The 15,133-nt window shown below is 43.9% G+C and overlaps 1 protein-coding gene across 1 annotated transcript; it reads right to left on the bottom strand.

The window, feature by feature from the left end:
• Positions 1–410: 410 nt before the first annotated feature.
• Positions 411–12,091, bottom strand: LOC123147068 (structural maintenance of chromosomes protein 1). The gene is made up of 18 exons (XM_044566315.1): positions 11,496–12,091; positions 11,190–11,426; positions 10,855–11,088; positions 10,324–10,562; positions 9,584–9,850; positions 9,179–9,449; positions 8,333–8,457; positions 7,771–7,880; positions 7,582–7,689; positions 7,350–7,489; positions 7,165–7,254; positions 6,868–7,076; positions 6,590–6,759; positions 3,017–3,126; positions 2,453–2,832; positions 1,336–1,587; positions 707–934; positions 411–626 (listed from the first exon to the last, which is right to left on the bottom strand). Exons 1-18 carry the CDS (start codon positions 11,961–11,963, stop codon positions 578–580), a joined length of 3,687 nt encoding a protein of 1,228 aa, XP_044422250.1. The 5' UTR covers positions 11,964–12,091; the 3' UTR covers positions 411–577.
• Positions 12,092–15,133: the final 3,042 nt, after the last annotated feature.

The following is a 15,133-nucleotide window of genomic DNA, read 5'->3' as shown; positions in this document are numbered from 1 at the left end:
GGGGGTCCTTGGCACAGCGGTAAAAGCCGTTGCCTTGTGACCATGAGGTCATGGGTTGAAGTCTTGAAAACTGCCTTTTATAGAAATGTAGGAAAATGCAGCGTACAATAAACCCAAAGTGATCGGACCCTTACCTGAACCATGCGCATGCGAAAGCTACATGCACCGGGCTACCCTACTATCGATTGCAACATGCCTCATTTGGCCTGTCATTGCGATATGGCAAGATTTCTTGTCGAATTAAGCAATCTCTTGTATGCCTGGGAAGACATTTGGCCATCGCTTAGCATCCTAACATGCCTAAGATGAAGAACACGGCGTTCCCGCATGCTGGTGCGGTGATATATGCCCATCAACTAATTCTTGCAAAACCCCGCAAAAGAAACTAATTCTTGCAAAGGCAGAACATATAAGCACACAAAGACACATATAACTTCTAATGGTACTGTAGTTTTGTGCCGCTTCTACATTAACTACATGCCACTAATCATATACACAAGTTGAAATACAGAATCAGTTGACGATAATTGTCACCATCACAGATTAACACGTAGGAAGACTCCAACAGGAGTGGATTTCATGCTTCTTTATACTTCGTAAGGTCGAAGGTGAGGGTTCTGGAGCAGCTGCATGTCAGATTTGAGTTGAAGGATCAGCGTACATGAAATATGAAAAAAGGTAATACTAACAAAAGTGCACTTTTCACCTTCTTTCTGAATCCCGATAAACACCAACCAGTGCTTCAGCTTTGTCGTAGAAGCTATCCTTCAGCGATATGACAATACTCTGAAACCCACAACCTCCATCACCATCTTGCTCTTCGCCAGCACGTTCGCATGACTTTGATCGAATAAACCCAGCAACCTTGGCAACATTTAAATTATCTAGAGCTGCATCGACTTCATCCAGTATGAAGAATGGTGATGGCCTGAAACTGCACAATTGCCGCACATGTTTACGTTTTGGACAAAAGGTCTGCATGTGGCTCACACGCACCACAACAAATGGGGATGTTCAAAAAGAGCAATTTACCCTACCAAACTGTAGTTACAAAGGCCAAGAAAATATAGATTACGTAATCTATCCTACATTTAAAATGGTACCTACTACATAATCATGGGGTACAGAAGAAACACCAAGATGTATTAGAAGCAAAATTGGCACCTGAAGAGAACATGTGACCACTTAAGCACAATATGTAATTTCTGTATAAATAACTAAGTCATTCACTGCAAACAATGTTACAACTAACTAATGAACAAGACAGCTTTTTTAATTAATAACAGGGAACATGATAAAGGGAATATATTGCCATGTTTACCAGAAATATTTTACCTGTGAATGGCAAAAAGCAATGCCAGTGCAGCAACAGTCTTCTCCCCACCGGATAACTGTTCCATATCCCTAAAGCGCTTCGTAGGTGGCATAGCTGTGTACTTGATTCCATGAAGAAATGGCTCATCTTCATTTTCTAGATTTAAATATGCTGTTCCTCCGAGTGGATGCGTGTGACTTTTTGTTAACTGCTTATAGATTTTGTCTATGCCTTTAGATATATGATCAAAGGCTTCCATGAACAGCTCATACCTAAGCAAAACAATATTCAGACCCAAAAATATATCCTGAGCAGGCAATATATTAACTTGAAACCGAAAAAGATACATGAAATCCGACAATGCTTGATTAAGAATAATCAATAATCTGAGGCTATAGTAAGCTGAAATCAAACACTGTCTGATTTCTTCCAAAAGAATGCAGCATATTATCATATTTTCAATGCCTTACTGCCCCAAACAAGTTAAGGTAGGCTAGAGTTGAAACCCATAAGATCTCGAAAACATAGTCATAGTTCTGGCACGTTGATAGCTAACTTCCACGCACCCCTGTTCATGGCTAGAAGTTTGATCTACCCAACTTCTCTTGATATTATCAGCACGTTATATATGCACTGGCGCTTCTGGAGGCCTGCGGTGTATGTGTATATGCCCAAACCATCACATACAATGTTGGACAAGCTTCTCATCAATTGGTGCTACCACACCTCCATCACACATATCATCATTATACATGATAAGAGTTGGGGTAGCACCAATTGATGCTCACGTATTATCATGTTTTCAACAATGAATATATTAGTAAGATCTTGTGTAAATATATTAGAGCTCTGACATAAATTGAGCACTTAGACGAGTGGTTTCCAAAATAGAACACTTCCTGAACATACAAATACTAACATAAGTGACATATTAAGTTTAAGCTGCGGTTTCCGGTCAGATAATGCAGGCTCGTAAGTTTAAGCTGTGCTAGAAAGTGGAATTCCATAGAATTTTGCTAGTCCTATATGCCAATCATTCAATCGAAACTCCACAGTTCGATCAGCATACATTTGCATTGAAAATAAAGAAGCAAGTAAACAGTACCATAACTAGAGACGAAAATAATTGGGCAATACCTTCTTTGCTTGACAGAGTTATACTTGTCAGCTACCTCTCGCTCTTCTTTCCTAGCTGCTTCAAACTTCTCGCTCACCTCTTTTTCCTTCGTTTGAAGTGCTTCATATTGGTCCAGTGCTTTTAAGTTTGGAGCAGTGCGTTCAATCTCAGCCATTAGTATACCTATTTTTTGTTTAAACTCTGCCTCAAGTTTGTCACGGTCAGACAGCTGCACTTCTTTAAGGTAGATTTCACTAAGCTGGCTGTAATCAAGGACAAGTTCCTGTGAGGATGATCCAGTGTCCATTGGATCATTAACTGTAGGAAGCTTTAACTGCTCCAGTTCGCACTTCTCATGAATCTCACGTTGGCGTGATCTAAGTTGAACTATCTGTCCCTCCTATAAGAACAACGATGGTTTCATTACTGCATCAGCCTTCAAATTGCCAATATAAATTGTCTAAACACAAACCCAAACAAAAACAACAAAGAAATCAATTGTTTAACAGGCTTCAGCCATAACCCTATTAAAACTGTCTAAATGAATATTCGATGAAAGCAGTTGTACTGTTAGAGAAACCTACCTTTAACTTCACTTGGCGATCCAGCTTTGCCAATGCAGCAGCAACACTATCATTCTGTTTCTTTAGTTCCTCAATTGCTGTCTCACATTCATCTGACTTCAACTTCCAGTCTGTTTTAGTGAAGAGTTTCATGAATCAGTACAAAGGTGAATGGAGAAGGAACAAGATGTACTAAAATTTTGGACAAGCTGATATTCGTTATGAAGAGCTCGGTTGACAAGACGCTTTGTATGGCATGCTCAGTTTAAAATTCACAGCAAGAGCTCGGTTGACACTCACAAGAACGCTCGATGTTCAAAAAACGAAAGCGGAAGCGAAGCGGAAGGCCACACAGTTTAGAGCAATGAGTTATGCGCTTAAGCACTTTTTGTAAATTGGCCTGAATTTGGCTGTTTTTGAATACACAGGAAAATATGAAACATAGCACATAGGTAACTGAAATAGCATATAAAATGCAGTTCCTCTCACTAGCAGTATCATCATCTCCTGCCTCCATAGTTATGCAATTCCTCTGAGTTCCTCTTCAGTGTCAGTGCTCTCTCTTGTGCTGATGCAGCATCACTAGCAGTAGCATCATCTCCTGCCTCCATACTTATGCAATTCCTAGACAAATTTGGCAATGACTGAATGAGATGAGTACAGGAGAGAGGCAGAGCTGCAGAGGAGGAATAGGAGCACTGCTGCACTGGATCTGGAACAAACGAGGAAGAAGAAGAACTAAAGAACAGAAGTACAGAAGTACAGAACAGCGGAGTAAGATCTGCATAAAGAACAATGAGAGGAGGAATCAGTCTCAATCTTCACCTGACTGAATAGAGTGGACGTCAAGGAGGACCAGGGAGCCATGCCTCCAGGAGTTGCCGCAACAGCCTCTCCTTACCCCTCCGCTTCCAACCCTAGCCACCAGGCCAATTTGGGCTGTGGCCTTTATACCCCCTTTCCCCTCCCGTCTACACTTTTCTGTTCCCGCCCGACCGTTTCCATCGCTATTTCATCGATTAGGCGCGCGCACACTCAGCCAGCACCTAGCGCTAAATCGACCACTTGATTGCGCTAAAAACACTTAACGCTAAAATCTGCACCCAGGGCAGAAGCGAAGCTAGCCAACACTCAGCACTTAAGAACGATTAAGCGCCGCTAAAAAATGCTTTATTGAACATTGAGAACGCTAGCAGATGTATATTACATTTCAAAACACCATTTAGAAACAATCAACAGAACTCCATAAGAAAATCTTTGCACAAAATACAAGGATGAAACTAGTATACCTCTATGGAAAGGAAACAGCAAGTTATCAGCCCAAACAGTACATATTCAGGTATGGATACTACTAAGCAAATGCACAATGCCATTACTTCTGGTAGAGCTGGAAAACTAAGCTTAAGGAACAATAAGGTGCAATAACTGTGATATGGGTTCTTTGGTACTTAAATTAAGCAGCAATGAACCAATTAAATGGCAAGGGACATGAATCAGCCAACTAGCATCCCTAAAAGAGCCACCTACTTGGCAATCAAGAACTACGGGTGCAAGTGTGGCAAGCCTGCCTGCTAACCCAGTGTCCCACCTCCCAAAGCAAGCCCACATACTTTCTCGTGGGTTGACTGCATATGGCCGCATTGTTCCCGCAGATTGAACCAGGCTGGCTGCAGCGGACAGCCAACATATCCACAAGATGCCTAAAAGATATCCCCACATCTCCTGACAGTAGACTCAACGGCGGCGCCTCCATCTCCACTGGCAACCTTTCTCCTAAGCTGTAGTCATTAGCAGCTCCAAAGGCCTCCCCTTACTGGATTGTGGCTAGAGCCCGGCCATTCCTCCACCGCCGCTCTATCTCCACAGATTGGTGCAGCAGCCGCAGCGACACGGATGGCTGAAAGTGAATATAGTCCCCATGTGTGGTTTTGGTAATTAACAAAGCCCTATGTACTAATGTTTGCACTGAAATATATAGCAGTGATGCATGAAGGAGATTTGATGGATTTGGAATGAATGACATCAACATCAAGATTTGCATCTTGATCATTGAGTTCTAGTGATGAATCTATTATGATCAAGAAGTAGACTTCATATTGATTATTTTCTATTCAATCATAGAACTCAAAGATTGTCATGCTTGGGCTTATGGGTTGAGTCATGATGGATCAAGACCTCAAGACAATGATTAAAGAGAAGAATTCCATATATGGCTCAAAGATGAGATTATGATGAGCTCGTATGGTGAGTCATTGTTGATAAAGTCTTGAAGCAAGTAATTCAGGTAAAGAATTCATTGTGCCTCTCAAGATATTGTGATGAAGCATTTAGAAGAGCAAGTAATGACCAATCTAATAAACATGAGAAACTCGACATGGTGATGAGAGAAATGAGATATTGGTTATCATGTCTTGAAGCAATAAAGTGAAGGGAATAGTTCAATGTGGCTTCAAGACATCAAGATAGACTGATAGAGTATGGAATAAAGATAAAGGTTGACCAAGATAAAGCTCAAAGATTGAATTCTAGACGGTCAACACACAAGCGCAAATAATGTACCACATGGGATCTAGTGATATGGTAAGCACTTGCGAATTGTATTTTGTGAACTAACTCATACTATGTGTTTTCTATGTCTATATGGGTTAGGTGATTCTCATGGTCTTGCAACAAAAGAAAGATTTCAAGTAGCCCATGTGAGGATGAAATCAAGTGAAGATGGGCATCAAGGTAGATAAGGGCGAGTTCAAGATAGGTATCTCGAGGAACTACAAGCTTGAAGCTTGAGGATGATCACGTGATGGTCATGTGAAGATGGTCTACACGAAGAGGCTTCCCATAAGGTTATGAGTGATATATTCGAAGAACATAAACAAACTTCGTACAGACATTGATGAATGGACATATGCTTGAAGCTTGAAGGTCCATTGAAGTATGATGGGTACATGCGAAGATGATATACAAGACAATGCTTCCCATATGGTTTATGGGGAAGCTATTTGTAGTCTTCACCAAGTGACCGTGATCAAGAACTTCATGTTACTGATCACACTCAACGACAGGAATGCGCCTTGATGATGTGCTGTGGTCAGCAGCCATTTTCTTACAACATCAAAGATGGAGATGGAAACAGCCTTTTGCAGAAATGTAGGGAAAGCTGCGTACTATAGACCCAAAGTAGTCAGACCCTTCCCCAGACCCTGCGCAAGCGGGGGCCACGTGCACCGGGCTGCCCTAGGTTGGGGATGGAACGAGTTGGAGAAGATACAGGTGCTATGAGATTTGTGTTCTAACTTGATGGAGAAAACAACCAGGCCTTAGAGGAATTTTTTTTCATATTTCTGGTTGTTTTATTCTTCAGTTTTTAGTATTTGAAAATGCACAACTGAAACCATCAGGCATTAGTTGGGACTAAAAATTGTGGCGTATGCAGGCTGCCACATTAACCGGCGAAGCTTGCGGGCAATGCGGGCTGCCGCATCAACCCAGCTCAACCACAAGCAGGGAAGGCAGGTGCGGGCTGGACGCATCCCACCCCACTTGCATCCTTGTCAAGGACTACAGAAAAATAGACAAGATACTTCAGAAGTCTACCTTCAGCCTCAGCCTTCAGCTCTTCCATCTGATTTGAAATATGTTCAGCATCAGCCTTAGCACGAGTTTCTCTCTCCTGCAAGCCCTTCAGCTCCTTCTCTAGGGTCTCATGTGTGTTGTTTAACTTTGCAATCGGAGCGTGCATATCTCTCTTTTGTTCATATTCCAGCCTGCAGAACAAAATCATGCCCCGAACGCCATATGAGGTATGCACATGAAAGTAAATGTAGACTTGGCCAGTTGATTCCCATGAAAACAATAAATGAAGGATTACTTACTGGTATTTCAGTTTCGATAATTGATTGCTCAGACTTAGCTTCCTCTCCTGCAGTGCTTGAGCATCTTTCAGTTGCTTTTCTTCATATTCACGAATGTTCTTCACACCAACTGACGTGCTAAAATCCTTGTAGATCCTGTCGACTATCTCATTTATTTTTTTCTCCCGCTTTCTTACTTCCCGTTCGTTTTTAGCAAGACGGCTTTCCAACTAAGAAAATTATGTATTAGTGACTGGTGCACAAGTGACACTTGGAACCTGACTTAAACAACAACAGTTGAACACATGGATATATCACCTCCTCCTTTCCTGGCTCCAGATGATCAATTTCTTTCTCAATATTATGTTTCTCAGATGCCAATTTGTGTAGCTTCTCTTTGAGATTATTCTGCACACAAGAAATAGTATTAGAAACAGCCAGGAAATAGCACTGTTCTAGGAGAGTTTAAAGCATTGTCAAGGTAGTCAAAACTATCTACCAACCTGTTCGACATTCGAGTAATGTAACTTTTTCTCGAGTCCAGTTATTTTCTCAGATACAGCAAGTTCCTTTCTCTGCAACTCCCTGGGGGAACCAAGTTCGGACATTTCAGCCTCTAGCTTACTTTTCTTCTTCTTCAGAGCTACATCACATATTGCATGAAGACCCAGTAAGGCAAATTACAAGATATTGCACATATCTATTGGTAATAATAGAAAAAAAAAGGATATGTACATTCTATTCTGCTGTCGTCCCATTTATTTGATCTAGCTTCCATTCCACCGCTTACTCCACCAGTCATTGTACCAGATTTAGTCAAAAGTATCCCATCGACAGTAACGACTAAATACATACATGTGAGAGCCAAGTAAGCATAATTTTTTTTAGAAAATTTCATTTCAGAACATGAGCGCATGCACTTACCCTTGTACCTTTCACCACTCCAACTAAGAGTTTTAGCTTCATCAAGTTTGTCACAGACAAGTGTATTCCCAACAGCATACAGAACTGCTTTCTCCAAAGCTCGATCAAATGTATAATGTTAAGGCACAAATGACAAACAAAACCAAACAATTTGGCACAAATGTTTGCGTTTGACCATACAAAGTCATTGAAATATAGCTCATCGACAACTGACACAGGAAGCAAAAGACTGCACCAAATAACAAAACCACAAGCAAGCAAGTGTGCAAACAAAATTGAATAATAATACTAGTCTAAAAATAAGTGAAAGGGCCTTTGAAGTTTTCTGGGGGAAACAGAAATGAAATTTTTATAGAAAATGGATATCCACATGGGGGCGATCAAGGTTGATAAATGTCAACAGCTCTTCTCACTCCATGGAATGATGCATTACAAATTTCAGTAAGGCAGATAAAATCATCTGGTAGATGAACATTTGATTTGATCACTGAAAACTCGAAAGGATACCCAAAAAAAAAGGAGCATGCAGCAAAATTCACCAAGATACAGAAAAAAAGGATATTGTATCACATCAAAGATCAACTGTGCAGATCCTCCAAGGGTACGCAACCTCTCGGTTATTGGCTTCACACGGATCGATTGTAAGGGAATAAATGTCTGTGGAGGAAGACGTTGTTCCTTCAAATACTGCAGCACAGGAGACATAAAGTTACTGCACGTTCTGGATGATGCCAAAAGTAAAGGACCAACTTAAATCAGAAAATTCTATAACATGACAAACACAAATGCAAAACGTGGTTGATGGACTGTTCCTATTTGGTTGATATCTTTTGTTTTGCCAGAAAAACGGCTACAAAGTGTGGTTTGCCACATCTTTTTGGTGTACGAATTGTTTGCCACAACTATGTCAAAATAATGAGTGTAAGACAAGTGGGCAAGGTAGCTAAGAAAGTGTGGCATTCTACGACAGTGGATATGGAACTACAGTAGCCTCATTCAGGTGAAGTTCGCCCAAGGCAAGTCTTGCAATAAGAGTATCATGTGCTTTCGTCCTTAGGGTGCTAATCATGCACCAACCATACGTCCATGTGACTTTGGCATCCATTTGATAAGTTGAAACCCATCCAAGTTTCTTTTAATGCTTCACATGAATTATAGGAAGATTCCATAGATTGGAACTACATCAATTTTTAGCATACACACATCTCTTCGGAAACCATGCAAGCAAATATAAGTGGCGCACTGGTTGTTCGATTTCATTTAACAAGTGCTATGTATTCTGGAGAAATACGTTTTGAATTAAACAAAAAGTAAGTAATAGCATTCACTAAAACGGACAGTATAATATGTTTTCCAATATATAAAAAAATGTTGGAAGACAAGCTAACTAAAATCATGAAAGCAGCACCTTAATGCATTCCTTTCCTGTGCTTTCATCTTCAACCACTACTGCATCCATGAATTTTCCCATGGCAACAGTGACAGCAAGGTTGTATTTCTTTTGTGAGGGCCGACAAAGTTCAGTCATGCGACCATGGACTCCAGGGAAGAGCCTCTTAAGACTCTTAACAGTTTCTGAAAATCGAGCATCCCGCTCACTTTCATGCTTCACAGCTTTGAGTTCACGTAACTGCGTATCTATCTCATCCACCTTCTGCTTCAATGTCAGATACTTAGCTCTGCATAAAGTTTAAAAAATAATGTATTGGACATCAAAATTCAAAACTAACATTTATGGTAGAGCAAAAGTTAATACACTGAATGATTCGAACAAGCAACCCATCGAGATCAAAGGACTTTGCTATGGACTAACCCTGAAGATTGGCGTTCCTTTGCAATCTTGTTATGATCCTCGCGTAAACGTGTAAGCTCATCTTCATGCTTGGGGATTGAATGAAGAATCTTATTAAGCTTTGTCTGCAATTCACTCTCCTGTGATGATATCTCATCAACACGGCTACGCAGCTGTTGCATATTCTCCTCTAAATTCTTTTTGGCTTCAATATCAGCATTTAGCTCTTTGTCTAATACTTCCTTCTCATCTCGCAGCTTTGCTGTCCTCATTCCTGCATCTTCCTTGCTGTAACAGAAGTTAAGGTCCAATGAAGCCGTCATACGGATGCACGCACAAATATCAAAAGAATGCATAGACATTGTTCAAAAAGTTCAAATTTATCCATTTTGTCGCAGTTATTCATAACTAATAAAAAAACTCAAAAGCTCACAGATTCCGCGAGGTAGCGAAGGTGATTGTAAAACCAAATCTTACAGTATGGCCTCGTTGCATGTACTATCTACCTACAGACTTGTCTCCCCCCCCCCCCCCCCCCCTCACAAATAGATGTTCTGGCATTCAAAGTTTGTTCAGAAATACATATCATTCTACGATTTTGAGACTCACTCGCTCATTCAACTCCCAAGTACTCCCTCCATCCCATCATGTAAGACCATTTTTTACACTAGTTTTATGCCTAGAAACTAGAAAGATAGGCAAGACAAAATGGTGTTACTCTCCTTAGATAGTACACATGGAGATACGACAGTCAGACTCACATTCTATGATATTCCTGGACTTGGTCATCGGCTAATTGCAGTTTCACTCCTTTATCTTGGCCTTGCTCGTTCAACTCCTCAATAGCACTTGTGACATCAGCCAAAGCACTCTGCAGCCTTTTCATCTCTTCCAAATGTTTATTGTTATCATCCTTCTTTTTGTCAATCTCTTTGTTGCAGCTTTTGATTTTGGATTTGAGCCGAGATATTTGCTCTTTCAATCTAAGAAGCTCGGGTTGCTGAAGAAGAAACATATCAATTAGGATGTAATTAACATGCCCAATTCATAATATCAACGACATTGGTACGCTCTAATTCTCTAGAAGGCAAGCCTTGTTTCACCTACTAATAAGAATTCTACTACAAATTCTAAATTGCAAGAAGCTAAAAATTAAACACGTAATTAAGAGTTGTATGATGCCACGAGAAAACAGAACAGAAGAAAAGAATTTGATAAGCTCTTCATACAGCCACAAACAGAAATGCCATGATGGAAGTGGTGGGGTTTAGGAGTGAAAATAAGGCACCTACCTTTTTGTCAATATCAAGCTTTTTCTTCGACATACTCTTCTCGCATAAGGTAATTTTCTTGAGAAATGCACTTTGCTCCTTCCTTTTTGCAGCAAGTCCATTGTCAGAGGATTGATTATCTTCGCGCGCTTCCTGAAGAGAACGTCTATCATCCTCAAGTTCGGCTTCTATTGTTTCCATGTCTTTTTCAATGCTGTAGAGTTGCCATAGGAGATGCTCTGTTTTTAACAGTTTCTGAAAACAAGCAAAGACATAGGGCGCACAATGTGAATATTTGGTAAGTAACCCAAACTTGAGATTTTTCAGAACAAAAGAAATGAGTGTGGGAGAAGTACCAGGTCCTGCTGTAAGCGCAGATGCTTCTCTGCCTCTTCCTTCTGCGCCTTCTTCTGCTTCCTCTCCATGACGATGGTCCTTTTCTCTTGATAGACAAGTGCAGATTTCTCTTCGGCACTGGTTTTCTGTTCCTCCAATTCGTCGTACTCCCTCCTGAGCTCGTCAGAGCCTGCAATCTGCTCCAGAAGTGCAGTGAGCTCCTTAGGATTCTTGGAGGCAATGGATTCCACGTCACCCTGCAACGCAAATGCTCATGTCAGGTCTCCGGAATTATTGCTAATCGAGGAGGAAGAATTAGTGAAGACCTGGAAAACGAGGAAGTTGCGGGCCTTGACGAGAATGCCGAGGGATCTGAGCTTGGCGTTGTAGTCGTCCCACGTGACGAGTCGGCCATCGATACGGTACTCGCTGCCACCGGCGCCGGTAATGGTGCGGGTGAAGTGAAGCTCGCCGCCGGTGCCTGGGAGGTTGTAGACGAGGCGTACGGAGGCCCTGCGACCCTTGGCCTCCTTGTCGCGGTCGTCGAGGGCGTAGATGAGATCCTTGAGCTGGGCGCCACGGAGGTGTGCCGAGCGGACGCCGAGCACAAAACTGATGGCGTCCATGAGATTGGACTTGCCGGCGCCATTGGGACCGATGATGGCCGTGAAGTCGAAGAAGGGGCCGATGGTCTGCGTTCCCTTGTACGACTTAAAATTCTCCACCTCCAGCCGATGGATCCGCCCACCGCCGCCTCTGCTGCTGTGTCCAACGGAGGCCGCCGCGGCCGCCATGTCTTCCCCGCCTCCTAGTTCCCCTTGCCCTTCCTAACTGAACTAGGGTTTTCGTCGAAGGGAGATTCGAAGTGCACGGGGAAGGAGACGGATGCCTGTTGCAGCCATCCAGGGCCGTTTTCTGCTCACATTTAGGCCCACCGATTCAATGGACTACGCAATATTCCGCGGAAACATTCCCTCTTTGTGACAAAGAAAAATCTCCACCGCCTAAAAATGATGAGGCCTCCTTTGATTCATAGGATAGAAATGTTGTAGGAATAGGAAAATCATAAAAAATAAGATAACATGCATCTCAATCCCTATAAAGAAAAAGATGTCATTTGATACATAGGATAGAAATTTTTCTATTGAGTCTTAACTAATGTTTTTTTCCTCCAAAATGTGAAGGATGTCGTTGCCAACACACGCGATCGAGCAGAGAAAGAAAGAGCGAGAGCTATGAACTTGAACGACAGATAGAGAGCGAGTTTTGTGCCGCCGTCAACCGCGCAGCTTTTCTGTTTTCCATTCCTCTCTATATCGGTTGCAACAACCTAGCTAGCTACCTCCCGGCAGGCGCGCCATGATCCGCGATGGCCGCGCCATCCCACGGCCACGACTCACAGCGCATGCGCCCACCAGGAGAAGAAAACGGGAGAGGGAGAAGTGGTCAGTGCATGCTACAGCACTTGAGCCACCACCTAGCTACGTGCATGTCCGGGTCACATCATCTCGCATGCACACATTATTACAAACAGAAAGAAAAACAGAACTACGTTGCTAGCATGAGATTAGACTAAGCATAACATTTCACCCCCTAATCTCACTGCTCCAAACCGATCACTCCAAGCCTCTATCTCATCTCAATGAAATGAACTCGTCCGAGCGCTTTTGTCAGAGCATCGGCCAGTTGATCTTGCGTGCCCACGTGATCGATCTTCACTTGATCCTTTTCCATGCAGTCTCTCATAAAATGGAACTTCACGTCAATGTGTTTGCTGTGATCATGGTGTACTGGATTTTTTCTTAAAGCTATAGCAGATTTGTTGTCCACTTGGAGCTTGAACCTCGCAGGAGCAATTCCAGTTATATCTCCCAACAGTCTGCTCAACCACAACCCTTGGCAGGTCGCTGCTGCAATGGCCACATATTCTGCCTCACATGAAGAAAGCGCAACTATCTTCTACTTCTGAGAGCTCCAGGTGATCAGGTTCTTGCCAAGATAGACAACATGCCCGGAAGTGCTCTTGCGATCGCCGACGTCGCCGGGGTGATCGCTGTCGCTGAACCCAAGCAGTTTCGCTACACCCTGACCTCTCTTGTAGCTACATCCATAGTGCTTGGTGCCCTTCACATACCTCAATATATGCTTGAGAGCAGCCCAGTGATGTGTACTAGGCTTCTTCATGAACCGGCTGACGATCCCGACAGAATGTGCTATGTCAGGCTGTGTGTTCACCAGATAGCGCAGTCTTCCAATCACCCTGTGATACAGAGTGGCGTCAAAAGGCTCACCGTCGTCCTCTTTCTTCAGCTTGAGTCGACACTCCATGGGCGTGTGGCAGTTGTTGCAGCCCGCCATATTTGCGATCTCCAGTATTTTCTCGGCATAGCTTTTCTGACAGAGTGTGATGTTGTTGCTGTTCTGCTCCACCTCTATGCCCAAGTAGTAGCTCAGCTTGCCCAGATCACTCATCTTGAAGAGTTGCTGCATCTGCTCCTTGAACGAGGCTATGTCCGCTGCGTTAGTCCCAGTGATAATGAGATCATCCACATAGACCCCCACCAGCAGATACAAGTGAGCATTGCCACGCCTGTAGACTGAGTGCTCCAAAGGACTGCGAGTGAATCCAAGAGCAGTCAGCGATTCATCCAGTTTTGCATACCAGGCGCGTGGAGCTTGATGCAGCCCGTATAAGGCCTTGCGAAGGCGCATCACACTCTCCTCCTTGCCGGCGATCTCGTACCCCGGCGGCTGAGCAACATAAACCTCTTTGGTGAGATCACCATTCAGAAAAGCTGATTTTACATCCATGTGATGAACTTCCCATCCGGAGTGTGTAGCCAGGGCCAGAAGCAGTCGTACTGTCTCCATGCGAGCTACGGGAGCGAAAACCTCCTCAAAATCCACCCCCTGACGCTGTACATACCCCTTTGCGACGAGGCGAGCTTTGTGTTTGACGACGTTGCCTGCAGGATCTCGCTTGACACGATAAACCCACTTCAATCTGATCGCTTTGTGTCCAGAAGGCAGCTGAGTGAGCTCCCAAGTCTTGTTGTCAATGATGGACTACATCTCGACGTCCATGGCGCCTTTCCACGCCTTGCTAGCGAGCGCCTCGTCCGTGTCACGCGGCTCCTCGGTGCTGAACAGGCAGCGCACGAGTAGGCAGCGCTCGAACTGCTCGCGCACCGCATGGTCTTCAGTTTCCTCGAGCACGCTGGTGAAGCTCCGATAGCGCACTGGCTGCCCCGTGGGCACATCGTTCCTAGAGTCATGTGAAGGAGGCGTGCCCTTGCCGTTTGATGAGTCTGTGGGCGTCGCTGACCCGGACTACAACGAGTCCGGCATGCTCACCACCGGCGTGGCGACTGCAGCTGATCGGGCGTCCCCAAGGCTGGTGTAGAGGGTGTCGCCGTTGACCGTGGTGTGACCGGCGGGGTGGACGACCCGCTATCCACCTCCTGGACACCGTTCTCCGTGGTATAGACCACAGTGAAAGTCGCTGGTGCGGTGGTGACCGCGCTCGTGTCCTGAGCGCTCCACATCCGTGGCCTATTCTCCTAAAAAATGACATCACGTGTTACCTGGACCTTCTTGGTTGCTGGATCATATGCTCGGTACGCCTTGGAGCCCTCCTCATAACCGACAAATACCATAGGTGTCGATCGATCACTGAGCTTGGTGATGCCGGTGCCGACGTGTTTCACGTGAACCGTGCACCCAAACGTGCGCAGGTGCTGCACATTAGGTTTACGGACGTGCCACGCCTCATAGGGTGTGACACCCTCCAAGCTTCTTGTCGGCGCGCGGTTTAGCAGATACACTGCCGTTCTCACCGCCTCCGCCCAGAAGAACGCCGACATGCTCATGCTTTTCATCATGCACCTGGCCATCTCCACCACCGTCTGATTCCGACGTTCGACGACGCCGTTTTGCTGTGGTGTGTACGGTGTAGTGGTGAAAT

The sequence above is a fragment of the Triticum aestivum genome, chromosome 7A, assembly GCF_018294505.1.
Source record: "Triticum aestivum cultivar Chinese Spring chromosome 7A, IWGSC CS RefSeq v2.1, whole genome shotgun sequence".
Taxonomy (NCBI): Eukaryota; Viridiplantae; Streptophyta; class Magnoliopsida; order Poales; family Poaceae; genus Triticum; species Triticum aestivum.
Note: the sequence above shows the minus strand (reverse complement) of the source record. Positions and strands in the feature narration are given on the sequence as shown.